The sequence below is a fragment of the Lycorma delicatula genome, chromosome 3 (assembly GCF_047948215.1).
Source record: "Lycorma delicatula isolate Av1 chromosome 3, ASM4794821v1, whole genome shotgun sequence".
In the NCBI taxonomy this organism is placed as follows: domain Eukaryota; kingdom Metazoa; phylum Arthropoda; class Insecta; order Hemiptera; family Fulgoridae; genus Lycorma; species Lycorma delicatula.
Window position 1 is genome coordinate 118,788,516 of NC_134457.1, and position 15,636 is coordinate 118,804,151.

The window sequence follows — 15,636 nt, forward strand, 5'->3', positions numbered from 1 at the left end:
AAGAATTTATGTCACAAAACTTAGCTAAACCTTCACTTCTTTATGTTTTATAAATCACATTTCATAAGAATAAGTTGTGTAGTCCTGCTGAACGAAGGCATAATCTTAATCTCACTTATGAAAAATTACACTAGTCAACAAAAAAAAAATTGCGTGCATCTGGAATCATACATGATGATTTTAACTAATTTTGGAGTGTTGAATTCAAAATCGTTATTAAAATTTGTGTAACATGTAATGTTTTTTTTTAAATACGTAGGTTTTATTTACCAATAAATGCATAATCACTGTCAAATCAATATTTAAAAAAAATATTATTTATATATATTCATTTAACATTTGATTAAATCAATTAAACTTTTATTTTTTCAAATACAGATAAATTTAAATACATAAATACAATTTTAAAATAACAGTTTCTAAGAGTCTAAATCATAGGTAATATCTTTAAAATAACAGTTTTTTTTTAGTTTAAATCATTGAAATAGTCTTACCTTTAATTTTTAAAACATGTTGATAAATTTTTTTGCTTGTACGATGTTTGATCAGTTTCTCTAAAGAAAAACTAACAATAACCACCCATCATTCAAGGATCCTATCTTCCTTGGTACTGACACTCCTTAGTCAAAATATCCTGATGAAAATGCTCTACTTGCTCATCGCTGACAGGGCCCAAATTTTCAGGAAAAAAGTCTAGGTGGGAGTGTAAGAAATGGATTTTTAATGACAAGCTACATCCTAATGTTTGTAGTTTTTTAACGGCTTATTAACCCAATCTCTGCCAATTGTCCCATAGGGAGACGTTTAGTGTATTATGAAACCGGCAGCGTCCCAAGGCGAGACTGTTTGTTTTTCTCCTTTATATTGTACCTTGATTGCCTGATTGAGTTCTGCAGTTTTATATCCTGTCCTATTAAAGGCAATCACTTTTATATGAATTTGAATACTAGATTCTGGATACCAATGTTCTTTGGTGGTTGGGTTTCAATTAACCAGACATCTCAGGAATTAACCCACCGAGTTGGTCTAGTAGTGAATGAGTCTTCCCAAATCAGCTGATTTGGAAGTTGAGAGTTCCAGTGTTGAAGTCCTAGTAAAATCAGTTATTTTTACATGGATTTGAATATTAGATCGTGGATAACGGTGTTCTTTGGTGGTTGGGTTTCAATTAACTACACACCTCAGGAGTGGTCGAACTAAGATTGTACAAGACTACACTTCATTTACACTCATACATATCATCCTCATTCATCCTCTGAAATAATACCTGATTGGTAATTCCTGGAGGCTAAATAGGAAAAAAGAAAGAAGTTACTTTATACTGATAGATTACATTTCATTTTAGTTATTTTTTGCATGTACGATAGTTTAACTTATTTCCTTTTTATAACCTTCTAACCTTCTAAGTTTGGTTATGTCCATAATATGCAGTTATTATTCTACTTTTTAGTGATATATGTTGTATGATTTACTGAATTACAGTTTATTTTATAAGTTTTAAGAACGGAATTTTTAAATGATGATGAGATAATTGACATTTTATGTGATGATGAAAGGCAATGGGGAAAGAAGAGATGTGTCGAAACAGACCAGTTTAACTAGGGAATGAAGGATAAAATAGACTAACCATAAATTTAGTTATGTAAATATGTTACTAATGTTTATATAAGTTTTTATATTAACAAACAAATGTTTTAATATATCTTGAAATTATAATATAAATGATTTAAATCTTTTTATGGATTGTAAGTGAATTCTTTTTCTGAAGTTATAAAAAAAGGAAATTTGAATTTACTACTGATTTTGTTGCAAAAAGTAAGTAAATTGATATTTTTAGGTTTAATTATAGCCCGAATTTTTGTGATTAAAATTATATAATAAGTTAAAATGGATCATTATAAATAGTTTTATTGCTGTTTAACTAGAAGGTTGGTTTTTGTTTAAAAACTGCTTGTTTCCAGTCACAAAATAGTACATTGCTAAAGATAGGGTTAATAAAAAAACATACTTTTCATCTTTTCTGTTGCGTAAAAAACCCCCAACAAAGTCTTTGAAGGACTTCCATGCAGCTAGTTCACATTCACCAAGTTTATCATAAAAAATTGAGTTTTTAATAAGTTTCTTGATTTGTGGACCAATAAATATATCCTCTTTCAGCTTACCATCATTCAATTTAGGAAAACTTATTTCTAAATGATTAAATTCTGGTCCATCTTTGTCTAATGCTTTAATAACATTTTTCATGAGTGAGTTTTATGTAAAGTGGTGGTATTATGATTTAACCACTCTCAATTAATGATAAATGCTTTACATTTTTTCTACCAGCCACAAAGTTCTGTTGCAATGGCCATTTCTTTACTTTGTAATGACTTTTTATATTGCAACTATCCCAAAGACAAAGAAAACACCAATATTTTGTAAACCCACCTTGTAAACCAAGCAGTAACACAACAACTTAAAGATCACTGCAAACTTGCTACATATGCTGTTTGTATTTTATTGCTTCTAATATTGATGCCATAGTTTCATATGTTTCTTTCACGTCGACTGCATGAGCTAATGGGATGGGTGGTTGTTTGTTACTATTAAGCAATAAAACTGCTTTCATGCTAACTTTAGAAGAGTTAATAAAAAGATTCCATTCTTCAGGAATATAATGAATTCCAAGCTCTTTCATCTGGCAATTGACTTCAGTACAAATGCACAATGAATTTTTTATTTTGTGTTCAAACTTATTTGAACATGATTTCAGACAAATTCATTTCACACAATGAGTTTTATTTCATGTTCTAAACGTAGTAACTTTTTTTCCTCTAAAAGATTCCACTGTTGTACCCCAGAAGTTCACCTTGCTGTTTTGACAACTTTAAATCGCAAACTAAATCATTAAGTTCATGTTGTTGAATTAAATGAAGAAAGTTCTCATCAAATACAGGAAGAAATTTTTCATCATCCTCTATATCATGTGCTTCATTTTTAGATTGTTTTTCTAATAATGTTGGATTAGATGGTGGTGCAGGTACATGTAACTTTTCTCTGTGCAGTACCACTTTAGAGCTGGGGATACATCTGCATGTTTTATGACCTTTCTACTTTTGAATAAAAATCCAAATATATTTGTTTTGCAGAAGTAGCAGTTGGTGAAATGGTCCTTAGGTTGACACAAACCGTCAGGACAGCAAATGGCCTGGCACGTCAATTCCCCTTCAACCGTTCAGTTAAGAGTTACTGAGCACGATATGCAAGTAACATGAGGCACCCAGATTTTATCTTGATCCCTGAGTACAAAATCAAAATTAAATTTATAAGCTGTATTATCAGTACAGAAATACTCTTTCCTTGAAATTTAGGCGTAAATTTACCACAGACATAACAAAAATTGTCTGGATGATTTGAACATCAACAAACTTTTACAGAAGCCATGTTATAGCAAATAAAAATGAGAAAAATCACTTTTGTATTTTGAAGAATTGATGAAAATATAGCAAAACACTAATAACTCTGTGAAACACAAATATAGTGTAGATATGTGAAGCTAGACTGAATAAGATTTTAAGCTCTACAGTAGGCAACAACAAATGTATGTATGATGTTTGTATGTCTACTTCTCGTGATACAGTAGTGTATACTTATTTTTTCTTTATTACTTATTTACTTATTTTTTCTTTATTAAGCATGTATGCATATTGTTTAAAAGTAAAGATATAGAAATTATTAACTGTAACCAGTAGTTGATAAAATGATTTTATTATAAAAAAATCTTAAAATTTACAATTTACGTAAAATCTTTACATGGTAACATAATTTCAATAGCAAATTTGAAATCAGCATCTAAATTATAGTGAGAAAAGTTGTGTAACATGTTAGATACAAATTTAGTGTTGACTAATGTTACTAACTTTCCATAGAAATAATAAATAAAGAGCAATTCCTCCCTTCAGAACCACCATTTTGTATCAGAAATTAGTTTTTACTATCCTAAATGCCCTAGAATTACCATCCCTGCTACCTGTAGAAGCATTTTTAATATTCTATATATTACATCTTTGGTGAACAATGTAATGATGTTTTTACATCTAATTTGTTATTGATTGAATTTTGTAATAGTCAAGTTTCATGGTTTGATTTATTATGACTGAATAACAAGTAAAAAATCTTCAATATATAAAGGTAAATGAACTTCTCAAAAAATGATTTGAAAACACCATAATTGTCACATTATACATACTTCCATGAAAGTTTAGCACTGAAATTATATGTTGGCCACAATTTAAGTTACTACATTAGTTAGAATTACCATTATGAGTAAGCCAGAAGGAAAATTTTGAATTATTTTTGCTTATAATTTTGACCTCTTCAAATAAAGTATCAATCACCACAAAGTTGTATGAATATCGTTTAAAAAACTGACCAATAGGATTCAGAGAAATGTGAATATCTATATTAAAATGTATTATTAAATTATAGAAATTATATTATTTTTTTTTTCCTTATTAGCTGGCTCCAGCTGTCTTGTACTGTGTGAAGGCTATATGAAAGTTGTGCAAGCTTGTACAAAATGCTTGTTCACGCAGGCTTTTAGTCTTGCAGTTACGTGTTCGTATAAGATTGCGTTAGTTGCCAGTCCAGCTGCTGCTATTGACACAGAGCGAACCACATAATGCACATAAATGACTCTCCCGCTAAATAAAAAATACTTTTTTTTACTGCTAAATATTAACTAAATTCCTTTCTTTTATTAATTAAATAAAATAAATGAAACTAAAAAATAATAATTATAATAAATAAATAAAAATAATCTACATATAGAAATTAAATTAAATATAATCTGTAAATTAATTGACAATGGACTGCTTCTAGCAGGAGAGAGTTGTAAATGAAGCCATATGTTACAGCTCTCACACTAAATAAAAAATCCCCTTCTTTTATTAATAAAAATTCAAATATAAGTTAAAATAATTTACGTTTAGAAATTAAATAAAATAATCTATAAACTAAGTGACAACAGACTGCTTCTAGCGGTAGAGAGTCATTAAGGAAGCCATGTGCAGCCGCCTGGCACACCATGATTGGGCCACTCTGCACCAATAGCAGCTAAAATCAAAATGTGAGCATATATGAAAAACAAACAAGCCCACACCACCATCATTTTTTATAGAGAGTGATTGTTAATTCCACAGTTATGCCATACCGAATTCTCAATTTCTTCTTTTTAACATTCACATTTTTTTAATATTGTTCAAATAATAATACAAATAGAAAATAGTATTCACTCTCTCACAAAGTTAGAAAATTCACACAATCATAGATGTAAGGAAGGGTTTTTACCTAATGTACTGACATTTAGAAAAGATTTTATACATTTGAAACTGCTGCATCTTTTGTACTCATATAACTGAGAATAATATAGCCATAGTTCAGAATGTAAGCCAAGCCCATCGCTCATGACTTCAAAAAAAAATTTTTTTTAATTTTTAAACCAAGATTGTACATTTTTTAACATCAAACATTTTTTTTTTTAATAAAGTAAATACCTCCCATAAATTACTAGTAGAAACATGGTAAAAGATGCTGTTTTATTGCAATGGCATACAAATCATAAAGTTTGTTTTTTGGGGTTTTTTTAGCTTCCTTTCAGAGTAATTTTTTTTTTCATATTTAAAGTTGCATACATTATTTTAGCATCCTACACATCTATTTTTCCTATCATGAATATTTTTACTGTTTTATTCGTTTTTAATGTATATTATTTTGTTTTTTTCTTACATGTCTTTATTTTTTTTTTCCAGTTGTCCCAAGTATAACAAAAGAGGCAAATTCAAAAGACAGTCCAGTTGAAGCTTCCAGGTACAAAACTTATTTATAACTTATCAATTAATTATTAATTCACTTGTTTATGAATTTCAATCAATCAATGTATATAGTTCTTTGGTTCAGTTTTTTTAATTTTTTAATAGAGAAATTTTTAATTCTGAACAAATAAATGTTATATAACTCCTATTTTAGAAATGAATCTCTCATTCACTTTTATTAGCAAACTATTTTTATGTAAAAAATCAAATTTGAAGTGTAACTTTTTGAATTATAAAAATTAAAATTATATGCAGTACAATATCTCATTTTGTCTGATCAACAGGTGTCAGAAACATTAATTTTATGTTTCTTAGGTTGAAAATGTTAATATTGCGATTTAAAAAACAAATATTGAGAAGATTATATCACTAATAAACTGATTGCTGCACCAGTCATTTTTTGAAGCACTAGCTCCTAATCTAAGTTAAATAAAATTATTTGTATAAATCTATAATGAAAAGAAGTCATTTTTTTAAATAATTATTTTGTGACAGTGGGAGTGATATAATCGTAATAATAAATTCACCTTTATTGAATAATTTTAAATTATTATTTTATTTCAACCAGTTTTTCCAGCTGCTGCCAGACCTGTAGCTGCAAATGTAAGTGTAAATGTACCAGTAAACATATAGCCCTGAACAGACTCAGGTCGACTACTCCTGAGACATGTTACTAAATAGTTGTAATCAGTTCAGAGTGTACATAGAGACCCTGATTTTCTTGAGAAAAGTTGGAGGTAACTGTAAGACAGGATTTTCATTAAATTAAAAAAAATAACTTACGTGCAATGCAAAATTTTAATTGTGTAATTACAATTTTATTTAAAATTCTGCACAAATTTCACAAATTATTTTTATTTATAAAACTATGAATGTTTAATTACGTAACTGTTTTTGTATCATTAAGTTGCAAGATATGAAGTAGTTCAGTGATATTTATGTGCAGAATTCCTTTATTTAAGTATAACTCCTACAATATCATAGATTCAATAAAAAATGTATATTTTATATTTTCCCATTCTGTTTTAGACAAAAGCCATTATTTCCATATCATAATACCAACAATAATGGAATATTAGAAACAGATAATTTAGGTCTTGCTGATGAAGCTGTGAAACCTCGTACCAAAGGTAGACGTAAAAAGTTCTCTTGGAAAACTACTGGATTTTTAGAGTGCTCTAGATCATGTGGAGGAGGTTAGTATTGTGTTCTTTCACTACATGAAATTTTGTTTTGTACAGTAACTTTGAGCACTATTCTTCTTATATCTGTGGGGAAAAAATGATAAAACTGGCTGTGTTATTATCAATACCAAGCTAATGAGCATTCTGTTGGCATCCAACAACATATCAGCAGATACCCAGAAGAATTGCTACTATAATTGTTTAAATTTAGTGAATAAAACAAGTTAAGTCATTATTTTTTCTTACTTCATGGATTAGCTTATTCAATAAAACTTCAAAATTTCATGTCTTCTAATTTACAGGCTACTAATTCTTACAATGTCCCATCTATAACAGAACAATTATATGTAACAAATATATTTAACACTTGTCCAGAAATATAACATAAATTGTTACAATTCCATTTGCAGAAAAGTTAATTTATGCATTTATTAGTCGTATAACAAAGTTATTATACTTAAAATTAAAAAAAAAAATGGTTTTTTGCCACAGATTTTTTCTGTTTTCCTTGAATATCATGAAAATTATGGAAGGTACAGTTCTGAGACCTGTTTTATTTAATTTTTTAGGTCATAAAAACAAGAAATCATTTGTTTACCTCTTATGTAATGCCTTAAAAATTTCAGTTGACCTCATTTCACTGGAGGAAGTGTAATCTGGGGAAAAATTTTCTGTAGCCAGTTACTGGATATCAAAACATTTCCAAATATATGTTTGTATGCATGTTTTTCTTTATTTCAAGCTCTAGAATCAGTTCCCAATTTATTCCCCTTTCCTCTTGAATCACTCTGTATGAAGTAAATTATTTACTGAGCCCTGATTATTCTAACATTAAGAACTGTGCTATTGTAATTAGCTTCCATGTTAAATCAATCCTCTTAAAATATTTGTAATAAAATGTATCAAACCTGGGCTACAAAAAGGCAGATATCCTAGCAGCAGTTACAATAAATAACTCGCCCACTGCAACTGTGTGAAACTTCAGAGCATTTTATTTAGAAAAATTGTTTAAAGCCTTCAAAGGAACCTTAAGTCCTATGTATCAGTTTAGGAGTATTATCTTTCATATTTGCATACTATTGCTCAAATAAAAAATATAAAGATTTTACTTGTGTTTTGAGTTAACAATTTTGAATAAATAGTTATCATGTAAATATCATTGGTAATGTCTAAAAAAAATAAATTTAAGATCTTTTTCATTAATAGGCAGTGTTTAAATTGAAAGTGTAAGCTCATCTTTTAATTTTAACTATTAAAATTATGCATAATTATAAGTTCACAGTGCAATTTCTAGCCAAAGTTACTCATTAACCTTTTTTACTTTTTTTTTAATGTTGTTCATCTTATTTTTATTTTACTTGCTTAGGTTTTTTCATTGATTTTATTTTAATGTAATTTTTTTTATTAGCGTTAATTTTCATTTTAACCGTGTTACATTTTTTTAACATATTGTTGTTTATGTGATTAAAATAAAAAAGAGATAGAATCAAAAGAAATAAAAAAATAGATTGGAATTAGTACAATGAATACAATTAAAATTACTATTGGAACATGTAAGTTAATTTACATAATTGATTCTCAAACTTTTTTGCCCACTGCCCACATTAAAACTATTATAATTGAAATCGACTGCATTGTTTAAATGGAGAAATAACATTGCTGAACTCATAAAAATGTCCATATTGAATGATATGATCTGCTGATGGTGGGCCATCATAATAACAATGAAATAGAACATTTTTTCACTTATATATGATTCAGATTATTGTTAGATTACTGTTATTGTTACTGGCACCACTAATAATGATGTAAACATTGATATGAAAATAAAAATATATATTAATAATTTTTTATCTAATTTAAACATTTTTCTTTATCTTATAAGTTAATATAAAAATTGTTGAAACTAAACTTGAAATTGAAAAAGATAAGATTAATCTTCAGAAAATCCTAAAAACAATAAAATTTGAATGATAAAAATTGGTGCAAATTTATTGAAATATTTAAGTTTCAAAATTTTGAAAAATTAGGATAAAAACTAAGTAATTTATAATTTTGTTAGTGTGAGCCCTGAAATCATGTACAGAATGGATTATTCTTGTGGGAATGTAGCAACTAAATGAATCATTTCTACTTTCTTTCTTTTTCTAGATTAAAATTTAATAAGTGTAAAAATGAAAAATTTGTAAATTTAACCCCCATAATAAACAACTACGCAATCTTATAAGAAAGCGCAAACTTAGATGTTTAAAGCTGGTTAACATGAATTTTAACTGAAACAGGAATTATTTGATCGAATTCGTATTAAAGAAAAAACATGGGCCTTTGTATTTATTGGTTTAATGTTAAAAAAATAAAATAAAAAATAAGTGAAATTATAAAATTTAACAAGGAAGAAAAACAACAGAAAGCCAGCCATAATGAGATTCTTTTTAATTAAAAAAAAATTTGGAGATTTTACAAAAGTACATCAGCCTCTACTACCAATGAAATAGGCTCACAACCTTATATCTGTGATGTTGAACTTCTAATGCTGGTATGCTCAACCTAAACTCAATCTATGATTTACCATGTAATTGACAATTGTGCTCAACAGAGTTTCTCTAAGAAAAGTTGATAATTACAAGGTAGTAAGGAAAAACCAAAAGTCTGTCAAATATAACACAATATCCTTGATGGCCTGACAAATAGGTAACTACCTGACATTTATAAATTGTTGTTTGACACTGCTGTAAAAACTACAACTGAATTTAGGAATAAACTGCTCATGGAATACATTATATGTCACTGTTGACTGCAAAAGATGATGGTATAAAATGAACAAGATTTATGAATTCTATTAGGTATTTTTTTGGGAAAAAAAAAGATTATAAAATAAATATGTCCTACTACAAATTCATGTAAATTAAAATATACCATCTACATAGAATTATCATCGTAATTAAAATTATAAATATAATTAGAAAAATAAAAGAATATAATAAGAATTATAAATAAATTATAATTTATAATTAAAATTATCATCAAATAGAACTTATGTCGAATACTATGAATTAGTTCATCATGATTAAATTAGCAGTTGCTTAATTTGCTAACACAGGTAGCAAGTTTCCTTAAAACTTAAATATAAGCTACTTTACCAAATACTAATTTACATTAGCTATTTTACTGATTTATATATCCCATGAAATACATTGCATTTAAATTCAATATTTTCATTTAGTTAGTTTTGATTCTTATGTTTAACAATTTCTAAGAAGTATATAAGTTATAACTAATATATAAATAAATTGCTGATATTAAAAATATCTATAATAATTTTTTAGTTACAGGTTAATAAAGTAATTCCTTCAGAGTGTAAATTCCATAAGACAGCAGGAAATATTAAAGAAATATACATGTCTTTAATTTCAAGGGTCCTTTTTATTTTTGGAATGGCTTGTGCTTACAATGGTTGTAAACAATAAGAAACAAGCTGTGCATAATAACTTAGACCATTTAGAATCTGCAAACCAGAACCAGGACATGAAACCAAAATTGTTTACTCTTTTTTTATATTAATTTTTAAAATGTAATAATAGTTATTTTATATTAATGTAATAACCGTTCATTTCTATTGAGATACTCACGGTTTGATTGGAAATATAATTTGACAGTTATTAACTGAAATAAAAATTACAACATTTACCCTTTTATTATTATACTCTTTTTCTTTTTGTTGAACCCTTCCTAATAAAAACTAGTTGTTGCTTCTTCTTAGTTGGTTTGTTGAAGCAACTAACCAGGATTTACTTATATAGGAAATTATGTAGGATGAACTTATGTAATATACTTACTACACATAGTAGTACTTGTAGTCCTATACTTGTGTAGAATGTACTCTTATAGCAATTTAGGTGCTTTATAGGATTTACTTATATATCTTTACTTACATATTTTTTTTAAATCTGAAAAACTAAATTTATACCAAAATAATGTATGTAAATTCTAAAACCATTGTGAATTGTTCATATTTCAGGCATTCAGTCATCAGTTATTGTTTGTGTACGTGATCATAATCAAGCTGTGGTACCTGAAAGGCGATGTGCTGGTCAAGAAAAACCTGTAGTACCAGCTGTACGATGCAATGTGAAACCTTGTATTGCTGAGTATGTAAAATGTTCATAAAACAATAGATAGAAAAGGACATCAAATAATGTTTCTTCATTATTTATTTTGGAGTTCCCTTTCTTTATACACTGAATAAATCTTTTTAATGATTTTAGAGATTAAAAACTATGAAATTATAAAACTGAGGGTTAATACAGAGTTACTTTTTCTGGTGATGTTTTTCTCTATTTAAAAATAATTTACCGTTCAGTAAGTTTTTGCATTGATTGAAAATTTTAATTGTTTGTTTGGTAGACCTATATTCATAATTTATTATGGAAATTAATGTACTTCTGGTAATAGCAGAAATATAGAAATAATACAGTTTGTATAGATAGTTTGTAGTTACAGATATAGTTTGAACAGTTTGTATAGTAATACAGTTACTAATCTAGAAGTATAGTTACACTAGTGTGAAGTATAGTACACGTGTGTATAAACGTCTGTACTCCAATTGAATCAGCCATTATAAAAAATTCAGCTGTTTAAATTGAGTAATGTGAAACATATTCTTATCATCTAATTGTTGTATAAAAGTTTTATTATTTAAAAGTGAAATCACTTTAACTGGGACTGAAATATTGTAATGACAAACGGAACAGTTACAGATTTTTTACTCTCTTATTTACAAGTAAAATAGTCCTTCGTTAAGAATTAATTAAAAAATAAAATATAATAATAAAGATTAAAATTGACACATTATTTTTTTGGGAGTAACTATGAATTTACCCATTATACAATCTGGATTTGACCTTGGTACAAGCCAATAAAGTTTGTCAGTATTTAGTTACATTAATGTAATGTGTGTTGTAATGTGTTGTACCATGCTTACACTACTTTACATCAATTTTATTTACCAAAGGTACCATATACAAATCTCATACAAACAAAAATTAGTAAAACAGTTGAGAAAATTTATAATGCTACTTCAGTACTTGTATTTTTACAAATACCTCCTTAGTTTTGGTTACTTAATAGTAGAAGTCTACTCCACTCCAAAATTTTTGCTCCTCATTAGATTAAGGTGATACTTATTTTTGTTTATTCATTAATCACTTAGTTAATCTGATAACATTGTGTCCATATCATATGTAATAAATATTAAAACATATGTTTGTAAATGATACATAAAGTTGGCATAAAAAAAAACTAATAACTTTAAATAACAATGCAGTGAGAAAAGGGCTGACCCTTTTAATTAAGGACAGTAACAAATGCTCTTATTTATTAAGGTCTGAACCTTATTTACAAATTTTAAAATTACTCTCCCTAATTAGGCTTTGCCAGTTTATTAACAGAACATGTTACATTTTATAGTACCTTATTTTTACATCATCTTGGAAAATGTTTAATCCTAGAATGGTATGTTGTTGTAAAGTGGCAGTGTTGATATGAATTTAGATTTTTTATGATAATTAAAGATGAAAAAGAGGTCATAAATAAAAACATGTTAATTAGATTTAACAATTTTTTGTATCTTTCCCTTTTAATACTGTTTTTTATATGTCTAAACTGTAACATCTATTAATTTAACAACTTATCTGATATAAGAGAAAATAAATAGGAAAAATAATTTAAAAGTGGAAATATTTTAATATTGTGGTAAAATTTTAGCACAAGGAAAAATTTTATAAAAATATTCATTAATTTTCAGAAAAATCTGCATAAAAAGAGCCTAGTTTTACTTTTAAAAATTAAAATTTTTATTTAAGTTATATATTTAATGTGATTTCTGACATGAGAATCAGTCATTTTCAATGCACTTTTTGCAAATTTCCTCATGATGCTCCATGTAGAAAGACGTGTTGCACCAAATGCAATAATGATTTGTGACCATTCATTTTTTTTATATTAATAAATCTGACATGGTTTTTTTTATGCAAGTACTGGAGACTCACTGGATGAGTTTCTTTGTTTTACAACTGTAAGGATTATAGTTCTCAACAATTGTTGGAAGATTGGACTTCAGGAACTCTTCCAGTCAAGACATTATAAGTTGTCTACATAACCTGTATATAAATTCATTCCTGATAATGTTCATATGTCCTTTTGAAGTGCTTACTGTAATCTAAACAACATAAGAAATAATACTTGCTATATTTATCATGTCATAAAATATGCTCAAGCGCCACTACTTGGTTTTCCAAAAACAAAACATTATATTGCACATATGATTGAAACAATTGATTCAACATTTGGTTTCATTATAACAATCAATATTTACTAGTCTTCCAGTTGTATGATAAATTACTCAATCTTGATGCAAAAGACAGACAATGTTATGTGACCTCGTCTTTGATGACAAGAGCACTGTTTGGCATTAAAGAGAAATCTTGCATCATTTCTGCAGTTCAGTGATAACAGTGGTGCAAATGATACTGGTTGTGGATAGCTAATTCTCTTCCGTCAAATGCAGTAAGTCAGCAATATTGTTGTAATCTCCTATCACTGGATTACACATATTCTGTGAGTAGATGATAACTCGTGATTATCAGAACCAGAGTAAGGAAGTACACTATCCTTGAGCTCAGCTCTGCTAAATTCACAAGCATCTTCTTCAGTTTTGCTAGCATTGATTATCCTACCATTTTCAAATGACCCAAGTTTCATTTTCAACTAATAAAAACAAAAAAAATATTTTTGACTGACAAAATCTGAATTTTACAGTTTTCTAATATCAAAACACATATTAACTAAGTAATTTAATTAAAAACACATTATTAAAACCATGTTTCCAATATTAATTTCAATACAAATAATAATATAGGTTAAATGAATAAAAACTGTAAATAAATTACAAAACAACATCTAACACTAACATCTAATATGTAATACATTTTTGGTATATATTCATAAAAATCACAAAGTGACAAGCAGAGAAAACAACCCTATATATGACCAGTTCTAATATGTAACTAATCACCTGAAAGGGTGTGGAGAGCACACCAGGGTTGTTGGTACAATTACTTAAAAAATCTGTGAAACTATGAAAAATTCAACTTGTTCAGCAAAAATTATGAAATGGTAAGCATTGTAGGATTGGTAATCATGTACTACTAATTATTAGTGTTGATAGCATCATCAGTACAGGTGAAATTAACTTTTCATTGGGTAGCTTATTTATATACATATTTATTCTGTTTAAATTTACCTAAGACCAGCCATTTTTTTCCCTAGATGGGTAGGTGGTGAATGGAGTCCATGCTCAGTAACTTGTGGAGAAGGTGTTCAAGTTAGAGATATTTTATGTAGGCAAGAAATTACTGCTGATTTGATAATGACTGTAGCAGAAGGGGCATGTCTGACACCTCCTTCGCCTCATTTACAGCGATCTCGAGTTTGTTTCCTGCAACCATGTTCCAATTCATTACCTGGATCTGGCATGTGGTTCTACACTGATTGGTCACAACAGGTCACATACATTGATTTTTTTCTTAAATTAAACAGCTTTTAAATTCTTATTAATGTAACTTACCATTTAATATAATTATGTATTTTTAATTAATTAATTTATATATATATATATATATCTTAATTTATTTTGATTAAATTCTTTATAGTCCATTTTTCTTTTACCTCTGTATGTTAAATAACTATAATATTAACATAAAATATATAATATAATATTTTTTCAGCCTTCGCAAATTAAAGAGTTAGAAGACACACTTACCTTTACTTTATTGTGTTCATCAAAACATTTTCGGGGCTAAGCCCATCTTCAGTGATATTTTTTTTATAAATTCTTGATTTGTTTACATTTACACATTAATCTACATATTTTGTAAAAATTGTTTGTTAACAAAATTTAAAACATTTTAAAATTTATTCAGTCAAGAGAATGAAAAAGTGTTGCAATAACTATTAATTTATCAATATCTTATTTTTGTATGAAAAATAAATTATAATAATAAAATTATTAAATAATATTAATAAGAATGTTCCTATCAAATTCTGTTTGCAGATTTATAAGGCTGAATTTATATATATACACAATTTTTCTAGAATTTCTAATTTTTTATTACTATCTTCATGTTCAATATTTACTTTTTCTATTATTTCTAAATTATTTTCTAAACTAGTTATATTATTATTTAAATAGTCAACTACATTTGAGAAACCAATTTTTTATTTTTAAATGATCTAAAATGTTCATTAAATCTATCTTTGAAGAACCTATTCGTTTTACCAATACATCTTTTTGAAATTGTTGCATTTAATTTTATAAATACCAGAAGAATCATATTTATTTTTTACTTTTTTATTATTATATTATTTTAAATGTTTTATTATATGATTATCAGTTTCACATTTTTTATTAATATATGCATCAATCAAATTTTCTGCAGCATTATTTGTATAAGAATATTTTATATAAATATTTTCGCCATTTTTATTTTTATTTATGGGTAATGTAGTAATGTTTAAGTTATTGAAAAATTCTGAATTATATA

General features: G+C 27.1%; 1 protein-coding gene across 3 annotated transcripts in view; it reads left to right on the plus strand.

Annotated features, from left to right (window-relative positions):
• loh (thrombospondin type 1 domain containing lonely heart) overlaps positions 1-15,636 on the plus strand; it is a 1,319,035-nt gene that overhangs the window by 1,272,393 nt on the left and 31,006 nt on the right. For all 3 annotated transcript variants that reach the window (XM_075360455.1, XM_075360456.1, XM_075360457.1), the window contains 4 exons: positions 5,790-5,847; positions 6,882-7,048; positions 11,055-11,184; positions 14,363-14,597. In XM_075360455.1, the coding sequence (XP_075216570.1) occupies positions 5,790-5,847; positions 6,882-7,048; positions 11,055-11,184; positions 14,363-14,597 (590 nt within the window). The remainder of the gene's footprint in view (positions 1-5,789; positions 5,848-6,881; positions 7,049-11,054; positions 11,185-14,362; positions 14,598-15,636) is intronic.